General features: G+C 53.1%; 1 protein-coding gene across 2 annotated transcripts in view; it reads right to left on the bottom strand.

Annotated features, from left to right (window-relative positions):
* Positions 1-12067: 12067 nt before the first annotated feature.
* Positions 12068-14144, bottom strand: part of PLOD1 (procollagen-lysine,2-oxoglutarate 5-dioxygenase 1) — a gene marked incomplete at both ends in the record, with an annotated part of 29670 nt that continues 27593 nt past the window's right edge. For both annotated transcript variants that reach the window (XM_080693061.1, XM_080693062.1), the window contains 2 exons: positions 12068-12223; positions 13650-13775. In XM_080693061.1, the coding sequence (XP_080549187.1) occupies positions 12068-12223; positions 13650-13775 (282 nt within the window). The remainder of the gene's footprint in view (positions 12224-13649; positions 13776-14144) is intronic.

The following is a 14144-nucleotide window of genomic DNA, read 5'->3' as shown; positions in this document are numbered from 1 at the left end:
GAGCTCCAGGGAAGATCAGAGCAGCAGCCAGGAGCAGGAGGGGCGCTCCGGGGACACGCGGGCCGGTCTCCCCATCACACTGCGCGGCACAGAGGCCGCAGGCGGAGGCTGAGCTCAGGCCCATGGCTGGCAATTCTTGCCTGCCACACAGGTGACTGGCACCTCAGGGGGAGGAATTGTGAGGCCGCACACACAGACGTCTCAGGCAGAAAAGCGTGAGTTCTCTGGCTTGTCTTCCACACACCAGCCACCTAGGGAACGCCCCCAACAGCAGAGGAGAGGACGGTGGCGGCCACCCTGCTGGGTGCCGCGGCCCTGAGCCCTGATAGGTTTGCTTGTGACAAGGAGGAGTGGGCCTCAAACAAGAGCCATCTACTTCTAAAACAAACTTTGAAAAACACGTATTAGTCTCTTAGTATAACAAGCAGGCAAGCTGGCTACGGTGGCCCACACCTGTAATCCCAGTACCTGGGAGGCTGAGACAGGAGGATCACAGGTTCAAAGCCAGCCTCAGCAACTTGGCGAGACCCTGTTTCCAAATAAAAATAAAATAAAATAGGGCTAGGGCGTAGCTCAGAAGTAGAATATCCTTGGGTGTTGTGGTATAGGTTCCCTGTACCACACATACACATACAAATAAGTAAATAAATAAGATTTTGAAAAAGGGGTCGGGGGTATAGCTCAGAGGTAGTATATATGCCTCAGAACAAAAGAGAGAAAAAAAAAGTTTGGAAACAAGTGGAAAAAACCCTCTAACTACCGCCGTGTGCTACCCCTGCTGCTGTTCTGTTATTAACTACTCCTGTGGGATGCTCCCTGTTCGCCATCGCCGGCTTCTTTGTAGTTTGGTTTTCCACGGAGCAATAACACCGCTAGAGGCTGTGAGTTTGACTCCAAAGACCTAGAGGCCTTTGGGCATAAGTCAAAAGAGGCAGACATGCCCAAGAAGGCAGCTCACAGTGTGGCTGGGACCTGCCCCGAAAGTGGAGCCCGCCGCCGGGCTTGCTCAGAGCTCCCAGCACAGAGGGGCTACTTCCCAGCCCCGGCCAGGGTGGGGCGGCTGCGTGTGGGGTTCTGCGCTCCCTGCTCCCTCTGCCGCTCTGCTCACAGCGCCTCAGTCCTCCACCCACCAGCACGCCAGTCTCTAGCCAGAATGGAGAAGGCGTCGTCACTCATGAGCGAGCGCACTCGAGAAGCTTCCAAGAGGTGCCGGACAAGGTCCTGAGAAGCAGAAAGAGCATCTGGAAAAGTGCATGGAGGCTGAACACCAAAACCGGCTCTTAAGAACTAACCAAGCCGGGCGTGGTGGCGCACGCTCGTAATCCTCGTAGTACTCAGGAGGCTGAGACAGGAGGGTGACAGGTTCGCAGCCAGGCCTAGCTACTTAGTGAGGCCCTCTGCAACTTACTGAGACCATCTCAAAATAAAGAAAAATAGAATAGAGTTGGGGGTATAGCTTGGAGGTAGAGTGTCCCTGAGTTCAAACCCTAGTACCGCAAAAAAAAAAAAAAAAAAAAAAAAAAAAAAAAAAAAAAAAAAAAAAAAACTAACCACTCCAAGGCTTAGGCAGAAAGAAAGACACCCAGGGAGACTGGAAGCCAAGGGTGCTGCTCAAACCTACGGATTCTTCTGCAATGCTATAGATAAACTTGTTGGGGACCTGGGGAGAAAATGGCCCCACTTCTGTCTCCACCTTCGCTGTCAGCTTGGCACCACAACCATGAGACAAGTTTTCTTAGTTAAGAAAGACAGCAGAGCCTGAGAAAGGGAACTGGAGATAAAACGGCTCTCCAGCTCCTCCGAAGCAGAAAAGGACAATATTCCAACATCGGAGGATGAGGGCAGAAAGGCATCCACAAAGAAAAGTAAAGGGGGTCTGCGACGACACATTCTGGGGTCAGGGGCAGCTGGGTGCAAAACCTGACTGTACTCCTTCTGGGCTACACAGCAACTTACTTCTCCTCGGAGCCTGGGTTTCTGCGTGCGTACATATAAAATAACATACACCACTTGAAGACTACAGGTGACAACACAGCAACACGGTTAGCACGAAGTTAAGAGCCCGAAGGTATTTACGTGGTTTAAAGCAACAGTAACAACAAACTCTACCTGCAGGATGAGGGCTCCCCCAGGAACACCCAGCCTTCAGGGAAGGCAGCTCCAGTGTCCCCCTGCCTCCCCACCATGGCCATGGGGATGGAGGGACAGGTCAGCTGGGGAGCTAAGCTGTGCCCAGCCCTTGAGGTGACGTGCCTGTAGGAAGCAAGCTCCCCAATAGCAGCTAGGCTTTCAGAAGCAGGCACTTTGGGGTTCTGCAAGCCCAAAGGGTATGAACCCAGAAGCATTAGTGCTGAGTAGGTGCAGGATTCAAGAGAAAGCTCCCTAGTGAAGGTTTAGTGGGCAAAGGTCTGCTTCCGGCTCAGCGAGCCCACCGGCTGCCCGGCTCTCCCCTACAGCAGCATGCCCCAGACCCCCTGGAAACCTGCCGCCTCTCCTCCAAGCGCTGTCTGACTTTGCCAGCTCTCATTAAGTTGAGATTCAGCCGGGCGTGGTGGTGCACAGTATTAATCCCAGCATTTGAGAGGCTGAGACAGGAGGATCATGGTTTGAGGCCAGCCTCAGCTACTTAGCGAGGCCCTCTGCAACTCAGTGAGACCCCCATCTCAAAATAAAGAATAAAAATAGGGTTGGGGGTGTAGCTTGGAGGTAGAATGCCTCTGGGTTCCATCCACAGTACCGCAAAACAAAACAACAACCCAAAAAAAACCAGTTAAGCTGAGATTGCACACTTAGTCCTGCTTTCTGTCTGAATTTTCTTTCCTTTTCATTCATTTGGCATATTCTTACTGTCCTTTTAGACCCAACACAAGTGTCACCTCTCACAGAGGACATACCCCTTTACCAGACTTTTGCAAAATATGGGCACAAAAGCCAAGATAGGAAGCCAGGCCTAGTGGTACATGCCTGTAATACGGGTACTCGGGAGGCTGAGATAGGAGGACCATAAGTTTAAGGCCAGACTCAGCAACTTAGAAAGACCCTCTTCCAAAATAAAAAATAACAATTACAGAGCCAGACGTGGTGGCGCACACTTGTAACCCCAGCATTCGCGAGTCTGCGACAGGAGGATCGTGGTTCACAGCTGGCCTCAGCTACTTAGTGAGGCTCTCCGCAACTCAGTGAGACCCTGTTTCAAAATAAATAATAAAAAATAGGGCAGGGGGTATAGCTCAGAGGTAGAATGTCTCTGGATTTCATTTCCAGTACCACAAAATAATAACAATAAAAAGGGCTGGAGAGCTGGGCGTGGTGGCGCACGCTTGTAATCCCCGCACTTGGGAGGCAGAGACAGGAGGATCGCGCAGGTTTGAAGCCAGCCTCGCTGGCTTAAGAGACCCTGTTTCCAAATAAAAATATAAAAAATAGGTGTCTGGGAGTGTAGCCCGGAGGTAGAAGGGTTTCCAGGAACCCCAGTACCACCAAAAAAAAAAAAGGGCTGGGGATATAGCTCAAAGATACAATGCTCCCTGGTTCAATTCCCAGTACCAAAAATAAATAAATAAACCAGTCAAGACAGAAAGACCCCACTATCTGAGAGCTCTGTCTGCTGGCTCTCTACCCTCCCAGAGCAGTGGGAGGAAGCTGGGTTCCGGGTGCCCCTCTGGAAAGCCCTGATAGTCCCTACTTGATGACCACAGGGCTTGCTGTAGGCGTACAGGGACACTCCACCAAGCATGGCTGGACCAGAGCATCCAGTTCCAGTAGCAGTTACACACTGAGTGGCCCATTCTGAGCTTCTGTGACTGCCTCGGGGTGCTTCTGAGATCAGGGGTTCACTCTCATGGTATTTTCCAAAGTGTGGTCCACAGAACTCCAGCAGCACCCAATATTCCATGTAAAAAGGCTTCCACATTCGAACCGATTTTTAAGACACTATATCCTGCCATCACACACACCGAGTAAAGGCCTTGAGAACAGAGGACAGCTTAAATACGGCTTAATTATATTTGATCAACATTGCACAAATTTATTCAACGAAGAACCTTCAGTGTGACAGGCTTTGAAATTCTGAGGACCGCACCTTAGGAAAAGGCTCGTTCAGCCTGGTAGGAACCTATTTCCACCCCACAAAAAGCTGCTAAGAGCGCAGTGCAAACAGTATTAACCAAAGACTGGAAAGGAACCCAAAGCTGAATGGAAACTGCCACTGTCACTTCAAGGTGATCGGACACTCTGCTAGACCTGGGCTATTAGTTGAGGAGTGTTAGCCAGGTGGGGTGTAAGCACAGCAGCAGCAAAACCCACTGCCAGGTATGTATGGAGCCCAAGCACAGCCCCTGAATCCGCACCACCTCCTTACCCAGTTGTATGTACAGCAACTCCTAGCAGGGAAAATAAAACGGATCCACGGACCGTCTGCTGCCACAACTGGAACAGAGGAGAAGCTGAGAAATTGAAACAAAAGAGTATACAGGGTAAAGGGGCAGAGCAGACTCTCAAAAGAGCGGGGACGAGAAGCCAACCTCTCTCTGCTGGGCAGAGACAGCGCGGAAAAGAGTCAGCACAGCAGAAAAGAGCAAATAAGGGAGAGAGAGACTAATCCTGCAGCGAGCCCAGGAAGTCCCGGCCACTTTCTGAACTGTCAAAGGTTCAACAGACTCTCTTGGCATCCAGTGAAATCCTCCACGGAAGTAAAAAGGAGACAGAGCAGTTCTGTTCAGCACAGGTCGAAAAGCACCAGAGCTTTACAAAGAGGACCCCGTCCTAGAAAGTTGCCACCCAGGGTGAGGGCCGGCAGCACTCCCCTTCCCACTCAACCAGACCCTAGGTGCCACGAGTCGCGGCCCCCACTTACTTTTTGGATGGTAAGAGATCTTCACAGGGTGGGCATCACGGACATGGCTGGAGTCAAAAAACTGGAAATAATTTGAGTTCTCCTCTGTGCTGTCTCAGGCTGATGTTGGTTATTGATTGTATTGACTCCACCTGCCCTGACTTATTGGCAAGAAGAAAAAGGGAGATGTCAACAGGTAACAACAAATGGACGTGCAAAATGCGTCTAAAAAAAGTCTAAAGCCAAACAAACTCATCCCTGAGGGAAGCTTACTCATTGAGGTATTAGGGAGCTGAGCTGTCACGTGAGGAAGCAACACAGGTGTGTTTGCCCTGGGGAAAACAACACGGGCGTGGGGTGTGCACAAACACGTGTTCAACCATGTGCTGGTTAAAGGCACCGAGGAAGTTCCCTGCAGAGGCCCTGGCTAAGGCATGCCCAGAGGAGGCAAGGGGACAGAATCAGGAGGACTGGGCTGGAGGTCTAACTGCCAACTAGAGACAGGAGAGCTGGGCGAGGAAGCGAAGTGGGACTGACTGGAAACCAATGTGTCCCAGCTGACTGTCACACCTTGTTCTCCATTCCAGGGGGCAGAGGCTTGAGATACTTGGATGATTTACAGATGGCTACTCCTGTGGCCCAGCGGAGAACTGGCACGCCAGTTCTCTGACTCCAAAGCTAACTTGTGTTTTTCAACTACAGGAAGCTTTGCCCCCCCCCCACACACACACACACTCACCTGGGGGCAGGAAGGAGACCAGAGCCTTTTTCTTGAAGGAGGGGAAGAGATGATTGAGAATTTAAAGGAACAGGACAGAGATATATTACAAGAGATTGGGACAGGCCGTTTTGCCTTCCTGCACCCAAACAGCTATTTTTTCAGGTGTGTGTGTGTGTGTGTGTGTGTGTGTGTGTGTGTGTGTGTGTGTGTGTGTCGCGCTAGGGTGGAGCGTGGATAAAAACAGCCCCTGTCCTCAAAGGTATTACAATGCAGTAAGAAGTCACAGAATCTAAAGAGCTCCCTCGGCGCCCCTAAGGCAGAGGGCGGGGCGGCGAACAGGGCCATCTACCAGCTGCTGAGCGAAGAGAAGGGCCGAACGGAAGAGAGGGACGCGTGGCCGTGAGGGCGGCGGTGGCCCCGGGCCCCCTCCCCAGCCCCGGGTCCCGCGTCCCACCCCTCCTCGCTGGGCCGCGGAGGCCGGCGGCGCGGCCAGGACGGGGGGCGCCGTGTGCCCCGATCCCGAGCCCTGGGGGCTCCGGCGTCCCTCCGGGCCGGGCCGGGCAGCTCAAGCCTCCCGGGGCTGCGGCCGGCCGGTCCCACCACCCGCGCGCGCTCGCCCTCTCACCTTCACCTTCCCGGCCTCGCGGCGGCCATCACACCCTGACGTCACCAGCGAGCGCCACCCGAGAGGCGGGAGGACGATGGCGCGTCACCAGCCGCCGCGGGCTCGCCGCTCCGCCTGGCCGAGCGGAGAGACTCCGAGCTCCGCCAACTGCACCCTGCGGTGTCTTCTGCCTCCTTGGCCCCCCGACCCGCGCAAGGAAAGGCGCCTCGCCGCGCTGTTTTACCGCCGAGGAGTCCCCAGCCGGTGACGTAAGCCCCGCGCCTCCCGCTGCATCATGGGAGTTGTAGTTTCCGCGAGTGGCCGCCAGGGCGGGGCGGGCGGGGCGGGCGGGGCGGGGCCTCGAGCTGTCAAGGGGCAAAAAAACAAGGGCGCGGGATTAGATGTTCCCGCTCTTCCGTTCGTGGCCCCAGAATCTGACCCCAAGGCATCTGCCACCACTGGAAACCTGACTTGTGTTTTGTAACTTTAGATAAGCTCTCTCGAGAGGACCAGTCCTTAGGGCGCAGTGACTCATGGAGGGGCAGACAGAAGTACGCAGGGGCGCGCTGCCCTTCAATTGCCTTTGGGGGAAGTGGCGACGGCAGCACCATGTCAGCTCTTACTGGGTGCCAGTCGCCGAACTGGATACCTACCAGGCATCCTTTCATTTAATCCCCATAGCAGTCCCAGGAGGCTCCGAGGGTGTTCCCCAAGCTCAGAGTGGGTCACGGGCCTCATTGTGTGCCAGGCACTAGGACTCAAGGAAGCAGCCTCAGCGGGAGGGCTCCACGCCTGGGCGGGGCCGCAGGCACAGGTGGTGTGCCCCCCCCCCCCAAGCAGCGGGTAGCAGCTGAGACAAGCCCAAGACTTAGCATGAAAAAGAATGTAAGCTACCTCATTAATATCTTTATAATGATGATATACTGAAATAACATTTTGGATAAAATAGGTTAAATGAAATAGGTTACCACCAGGCGCGGTGGGCCACGATTGTAATCTCAGCATTTGGGAGGCTGAGACTGGAGGATCGCGGTTCGTGGACGGCCTCAGCCATTTAGTGAGGGCCTCCGCAACTTAGTGAGACCCTGTTTCAAAATAAAGAATAAAATATAGGGCAGGGAGTGCAACTCGGAGGTCGAATGCCCCTGGGTTCCATCCCCAGACCTGCAAAAATAAATAAATAAATACAATTAAGATGTAGCTATGATAAAGGCTAGAAATAAAATTTAATCGTAGAGTGCTTACTTAGCATGCACAATGCCCTGGGTTCCATCTCCAGTGCTGCGATAAATAAATACAATGCAACTACTTTAAAAAATCTAATTATAGCTGGGCACGATGGCGCACACTTGTAATCCCAGCATCTGGGAGGCTGAGACAGGAGGCTCGTGGTTCACGGACAGCCTCAGCTACTTAGTGAGGCCCTTTGAACCCAATGAGACCCTGTTTCAATATAAAGAATTAAAAAATAGGGCTGGGGGTGTAGCTCGGAGGTACAATGCCCCTGGGTTCCATCCCCAGTACCAAAATAAGAAGAGAAAAAAAACTAAATTATATACATGGCACCAGGTGTGGTGGCACACAACTATAATCCCAGTATTTGGGAGGCTGAGAAAAAAAATCACAGGTTTGAGGTCAGCCTCAGCAATTTAGCAAGACTTTGTTACAAAATAAAACAAATAATGGGCTGGAGGTATAGCTCAGGGGTAAAACACTCCCAGGTTCAAACCCTCATACCAGAAAGGAAGGACGGATAAGAGAAAATGGCCTAGGTGGTAATTGTGGGCTCGCCTTTATTTCTTTTTTTTTTCTTTCTTTTTTTTTTTTTTTTTGGTGGTACTGGGGTTCCTGGAAGCCCTTCTACCTCCGGGCTACACTCCCAGACCTATTTTTACATTTTTTAATTGGAAACAGGGTCTCCTAAGCCAGCGCGCGTGGCTAGCTTCGAACCTGCGCGATCCTCCTGTCTCTGCCTCCCAAGCGCGGGGATTACAAGCGTGCGCCACCACGCCTGGCCTCGCCTTTATTTCTACTGAGTAGCCCTGTCTTATAACCAGGGTGGAATCTTGCCATAAATACCCCAGGAGGTCAGTCAGTGCTCTGGTGACTAAGCGCATCAGCCTCCGGGCCTCAGGACAGAGGGAGCTGTCCATTCCCTGCTGCCCATTGGGGAACCAGAGTCTGACTCAACTTTGGGACCACACCCAGCCCCTGCCCGGGGAAGAGGCCTGGCCTGCTAATGTGCCCTGCCCTGCAGTGGGCCCTGGATGTTTCTCCTCTGTAATCTCTGCCACCCTAAGGGATTCTCTGTGGGCAGGAAAAAGGAATTTCACTTTCTTTCTTTTTTTTTTATAGTCACCAAATTTTGCTCAGTTGGAGGCCTGGAGGATCTATTACTCTTAACCATCTCTGCTGCCCATCCCATCCTCTTTGTGTGTGTGTGTGTGTGTGTGTGTGTGTGTGTGTGTGGTCCTGGGGGTGGAACCCAGAGGCTTTCTACCTCTGATCTATACTCCCAGACCTATTTTATACTTTATTTGGAAACAGGGTCTCACTAAGTTGCTGAGAGCCTCACTAAGTAGCTGAGGCTGGCTTCGAACCTGCGCGATCCTCCTGTCTCAGCCTCCCAAGCACGGGGATTATAAGCGTGCGCCACCACGCCCGGCCCCATCCTCTTCTTGAAACCTCTGGACAAGTGTTGGCTCAGACCCTGATCTCTTTTTTTTTTTTTTCCAGCTACTAGTGTCTTTTTCTTTTCTTTTCTTTATTTTTCTTGCTTTGCTGGGGATTGAGCCCAGGGGCACTCTAGCACTTAACTACCTCCCCAAGCTGTATTTCATGATATCTTGAGACTGGGTCTGGCTAAGTCGCTGAGGCTAGCCTTGAACTTGTGATGCTCCTGCCTCGGCCTCCTGAGTAGCTGGGATGCCACCACACTGGGCCTGGGGGGCCCCTTCCTCCAGCCCCTGGATGGCAAACCTCTACGGTACTGCCAATGGTGGTGTTGGGAGGGGACCAGGCAAGCATCCTTCCCAGCTGAGACAACCCACATGGCCCTTCAGACATGGCTGAAGGTCTCCTGGGGGCAAAAGCCCCCTCTATTGAGAGCGCTGGGTAGACTAGCCAACTGGTCCTCCCTGTCTCCCCGATTCTACCTCCGAGCTACGCCCCAACCCTTTTTAATCTTTGTCTCACTATACCGCTGAGGTTGCCCTGGAACCTGCAATCCTCCAAGTCTCAGCCTCCCAAATATGCATTTGCTTTTTTCTGTCCCTGCAGGGCAGGTTTATGTCAATTGCTGAAACCACTCAAATTCCTGTCCCTACCATTTACTTACTATGTGACCTTAGGCCAATTACTCAGACTTGCTGAGCCTTTTTCCCTATCTGTAAAAAGCTCCTAAGCAGGGTATCGTGGCGCACACTTGTAATCCCCGTGCTTGGGAGGCTGAGACAGGAGGATCGCACAGGTTCGAAGCCAGCCTCAGCTACTTAGTGAGGCTCTCAGCAACTTAGTGAGACCCTGTTTCCAAATAAAATATAAAATAGGTCTGGGAGTAGAGCCTGGAGGTAGAGAAGCCTCCGGGTTCCACCCTCAGTACCACACACACACACAAAAAAAAGTTCCCACCCTAGAGGGTTGTGTGCTGAGTGCCTGACATGTACAAGGCCAACCCACACTGCAGGGTAGACAGATGACTAATAAATGCCCTTAATTATAACCAGGAGATCCTGCCTGGGGGGTTGGTAGCAGGGCCACTGGAAACATCCCATCTCTCATGTTCTTTTCTCTTTCTTTCTTTCTTTCTTTCTTTCTTTCTTTCTTTCTTTCTTTCTTTCTCGTCATACTGGGAATTGAACCCAAGGGCATTTTTTTGGGGTGTACTGGGGATGGAACTCAGGAGCATTCTACCTTCGAGATACATGCCCAAGCCAGGCATGGTGATGCACGCTTGTAATCCCAGCATTAGGGAGGCTGAGATAGGAGGATCACAGTTTGCAGATAGCCTCAGCTACTTAGTGAGGCCCTCTGCTATTCAGTGAGACCCTGTTTCAAAATAAAGAATAAAAATTTGGGCAGGGGGTGTAGCTCGGAGGTCAAATGCCCCTGGGTTCCATCCCCAGCCCCCCACCCCAATAAAGATACACCCCCAGCCCGTTTTTTATTTTATTTTGCCATACTGGGGATGGAACCTAGGGGCATTCTACCTCCAAGCTACACCCCCCCCCGGCCCTATTTTTTATTCTTTATTTTGAAACAGGGTCTCACTGAGTCGCAAAGGGCCCACGAAGTAGCTGAGGCTGTCTGCAAACCGCGATCCTCCTGTGTCAGCCTCCTGAGTGCTAGGATTACAAGCATGTGCCACCACACTCAGCATCCGATTTTTTAAATTTATTTTGAAAGGGTCCCACTAAGGTCACTAAGTTGCTCCAATCAATCCTCTTGTCCCAGCCTCCCAAGTACTGGATTCTAGGTGTGCACCACCATACCTGGTTCCATATTCAGGTTTTTTTTTTTTTTCAGGTCTGGGGCTGGAACTCAGGGGCATTCAACCTCTGAGCTAACACCCCTGCCTATTTATTTATTTATTTATTTATTTATTTATTTATTTATTTTTGCGGTACTGGGGATGGAACCCAAGGGTATTCTCCCTCCAACCTACACCCCCAGCCCTATTTTCTATTCTCTATATTGAAACAGGGTCTCACTGAGTTGCAAACGGTCTAAGTAGTAGCTGAGGCTGTCCACGAAACGCGATCCTCCTATCTCAGCCTCCCGAATGCTGGGATTACGAGAGTGCGCTACCATGACCAGCTCATTCTTTATTTTTGAAATAGGGTCTCAGTGAGTTGCAGAGGGCCTCACTAAGTAGCTGAGGCTGGCCATGAACCATGATCCTCCTGTCTCAGCCTCCCGAATGCTGGGATTACAAGCGTGCGCCACCACGCCCGGCTCCATGTTCAGTTTTAAAGGAAGGGTGGTCAGCAAAGGCTCCAGAGAGAAGGTGACAGTCAATGCAGATGTCGGCAGATGAAGCAGAGAGCCCCAGTGTGCTTCAGGCAGCCCGGGCCTGGCTCCCAAACTGGTTTCTAGGATACACAGGGAGGCCACAGAAAACTGGGTCTGGAAAACAGGTGTCACTGGTCCACTGACATGGCCTTTCCTACCCATCAGGGGCTAGTAAGCCCCTAACTCATCCCACAGGTGCACAGGCCCGCCCCAAGCACTCCCCATTCTCCGCTTTGAACAACCTTTTAATAGAACTGTCCTGTTTCTGAACATCCCTCTCTCTAGAGGCGTCGAGACAGGACGACCCAGTACGGCACCCACACGTCACTCCCCGCCCCCAGGAAGGGTCAAAGAGAAGCCGGAGCGGAGGCGTGGATGTCTCCTGTGCCCCGGGAGGGCTTCCGAGTCGCCATCTCACAACGGGCGCCAGGACAGCGGGCTTCGCCGGTCCCCAGCTCAGGGCGGGAACCTGTGTCTGTTCCTGGTCTCTGTGTCATCCCGAAGCTTCAGGCAGAACTGACGGTCCTGCAGCTCGGCTGGAGGAGCTCTGGGATGCGGCTTCTCCCCTGGGAGTCCCTCTGGGCACCTCCGGGAGTCCTGTTCCGCTCAAGTGTTGCACCATGGAAGAATTGAAGGAAGAGAAGCTGGGCTTTGGGGGAGGACGAGTCACTCCAAAGCAGGAAAGTGACCAGCGTCCCTGGGCGGACATTTTCGTGATGCTCCAAGCCCCGCCCAGAAGGCTGTTCTGTCTTTCGCTCTCCATCCCTCTGCCTGGTAGCTCCGAGAGCGATGGGGAAGTCGAGTCTGGACCGAGTTTCCTGGGACCACAAAGCCCCAGGTGCTGCTGGGCAGTGGTTGTCAGCAAAGAAGAAAAGTCCGAGGGAGCCGGGCTGGCCAGTTAGGGATCAACGAAGGAGACGGCGATGTAGCGGGTGCCGCGGGTAGTAGGGAGCCCCTCGTGGTAGTGTGTGAGTCGCCCGGGGTGCATGAGGGTCCAGCCCTTCCTGGGGGCTCGGATGGAGCAGTTGTACCGCAGGAAACGACAACCTCCGCCCTGGGAGAGAGGAAGCGTCAGTACGCCCAAAGGAAGAGGGCCTCCCCCACTACCTGGTCCACCCGTGCGCTCTCCGCTCAGCTCCGGCCAAGCCCTCCGCACAGAGGATGCACCGTGGAAGAGGAGGGGACACACATCAGCTGCCTAAAGAATGCACACACCAAGACATCCAAGGGTCAGGAGCTCTGGGCTTAGGTCAGGCAGCCCTGGGCAAATGTCACCTCTACTTTTGGTAGTACTGGGGATGGAACCCAGAGGCCTTCTACCTCTGAGCTATACCCCCAAACTTATTTTATTTCTTATTTGGAAACAGGATCTCAGTAAGTTACTGAGAGCCGAAGATGCTAAAGCTGGTCTCAAACCGGCGATTCTCCTGTCTCAGCCTCCCAAGTACTAGGATTACAAGCAAGTGCCTACCACCTGCCTGACTACTTCTACTCTCTTTTTTTTTTTTTTTTTTGGTGGTGCTGGGGATTGAACTTGAGGGAATTCCACTTCCAAGCTACACTCCCAGCCCTATTTTATTTTTTGGTTTGCAGCAGGGTCTCGCTAAGTGGCCGAGGCTGCTGCAAACCTGCGATCCTTCTGCCTCAGCCTCCCAAGTACTGAAATCATAGGTGTATACCGTCATGCCTGGCACCTCTACCCTCTAAAATAAAACTTTGTGAAGCCGGGTGTGGTGGTGCACGCTTGTAATCCCGGCATTTGGGAGACTGAGACAGGAAGATTGTGGTCTGCAGCCAGCCTCAGCTACTTAGTGAGGCCCTTTGCAACTCAGTGAGACCCTGTTTCAAAAAAAAAAAAAAAAATGATGAGTAAAAAATAGGGCTGGGGATGTAGCTTGGAAGTAGAATGCCCCTGGGTTCCATCTCCAGTACCGCAAAATAAATAAATAAATAAACTGTGTGACCATCTAGAGCCTGGTTTTCCTTTTGTAAAAGAGGGAATAAGCCAGGCTTGGTGGCACACACCTATAATCCCAGTCCTTGGGAGGCTGAGACAGGAGGATCACAGGTTTGTGGCCAGCCTCTGCACCTTAGTGAGGCCCTCGGCAACTCAGTGAGAGCCTGCCTTCATGGAGCGCTGAGCCCCCAGAACCACCTGCTCCTTCCCGCCTTGGGTCTGCTAGTTCCCCGGCTGCAAGCCTGTATCCCGCACCCAGACTAACGCAGTCCCCTGCCGCTCCCAAAGCAGCCTTCTGCCTTCCCATAGGAGGGGACCGGGCACCCCTCTTTGCCAACAGCTTCACTCCTGGCAAGCAGTGAGCTCGGTGTTATTACTGAGGCACGAGGGCACAGAGAGGCTAAGGGAGGTGCCCGAGGCCACAGAGCTAGAAAGGCAGCCGTCTCTCTGGCCCTCTGCCTCAACCTCCCCGGGCCTCGTCCCTCTGCCTGGCCTGCGCCCAGCCCACCTGGCCCCTCCTCACCTCATAATCCTCCCCGACCCGGTTCAGGGCGATGTTGACGGTGAAGGTGGAGGCGTCGTGATGGGGCATCAGCGAGGGCTGCTCGTCGGGCTTGTAGCGGACGACGAAGGCCAGATCGAACTGCGCCTGCAGTGGGACCAGAGGGCCAGGAAAGCACGAGTGGGTCCAGAGGGGCCACCGAGGGCCAGGAGAGGCAGCGTGCACAGCAGCCTCCGTCCAGTCTGCGGGGACACTGGCTCCCGGAGGGAAGGCCCCTCTACCGCCGTGTCCCCCCGTGCCTGGCACAGGAGACTCAAGAAAAATGTAGGGAGAGGGAGTGAGGAGGGACAGAGAGGAGTAGGGTAGAGAAGGAAAGAGAAAAAGAAGGAAGGGAGGAGGCAGGAATGAATCCAGTCCTCAGGACACTTCTTGGTGACTAAATTGCTGAGACCAGCCTCGGACCCGCGATCCTCCCAATTCAGCCTCCCAAGTGCTGGGATTCCACTGCACCCAGCT

This window comes from Muscardinus avellanarius, assembly GCF_963383645.1.
Source record: "Muscardinus avellanarius genome assembly, chromosome: 3".
NCBI lineage: Eukaryota > Metazoa > Chordata > Mammalia > Rodentia > Gliridae > Muscardinus > Muscardinus avellanarius.
The sequence above is the reverse complement of the archived record's forward strand: the minus strand, read 5'-3'. Positions and strand labels throughout refer to the sequence as shown.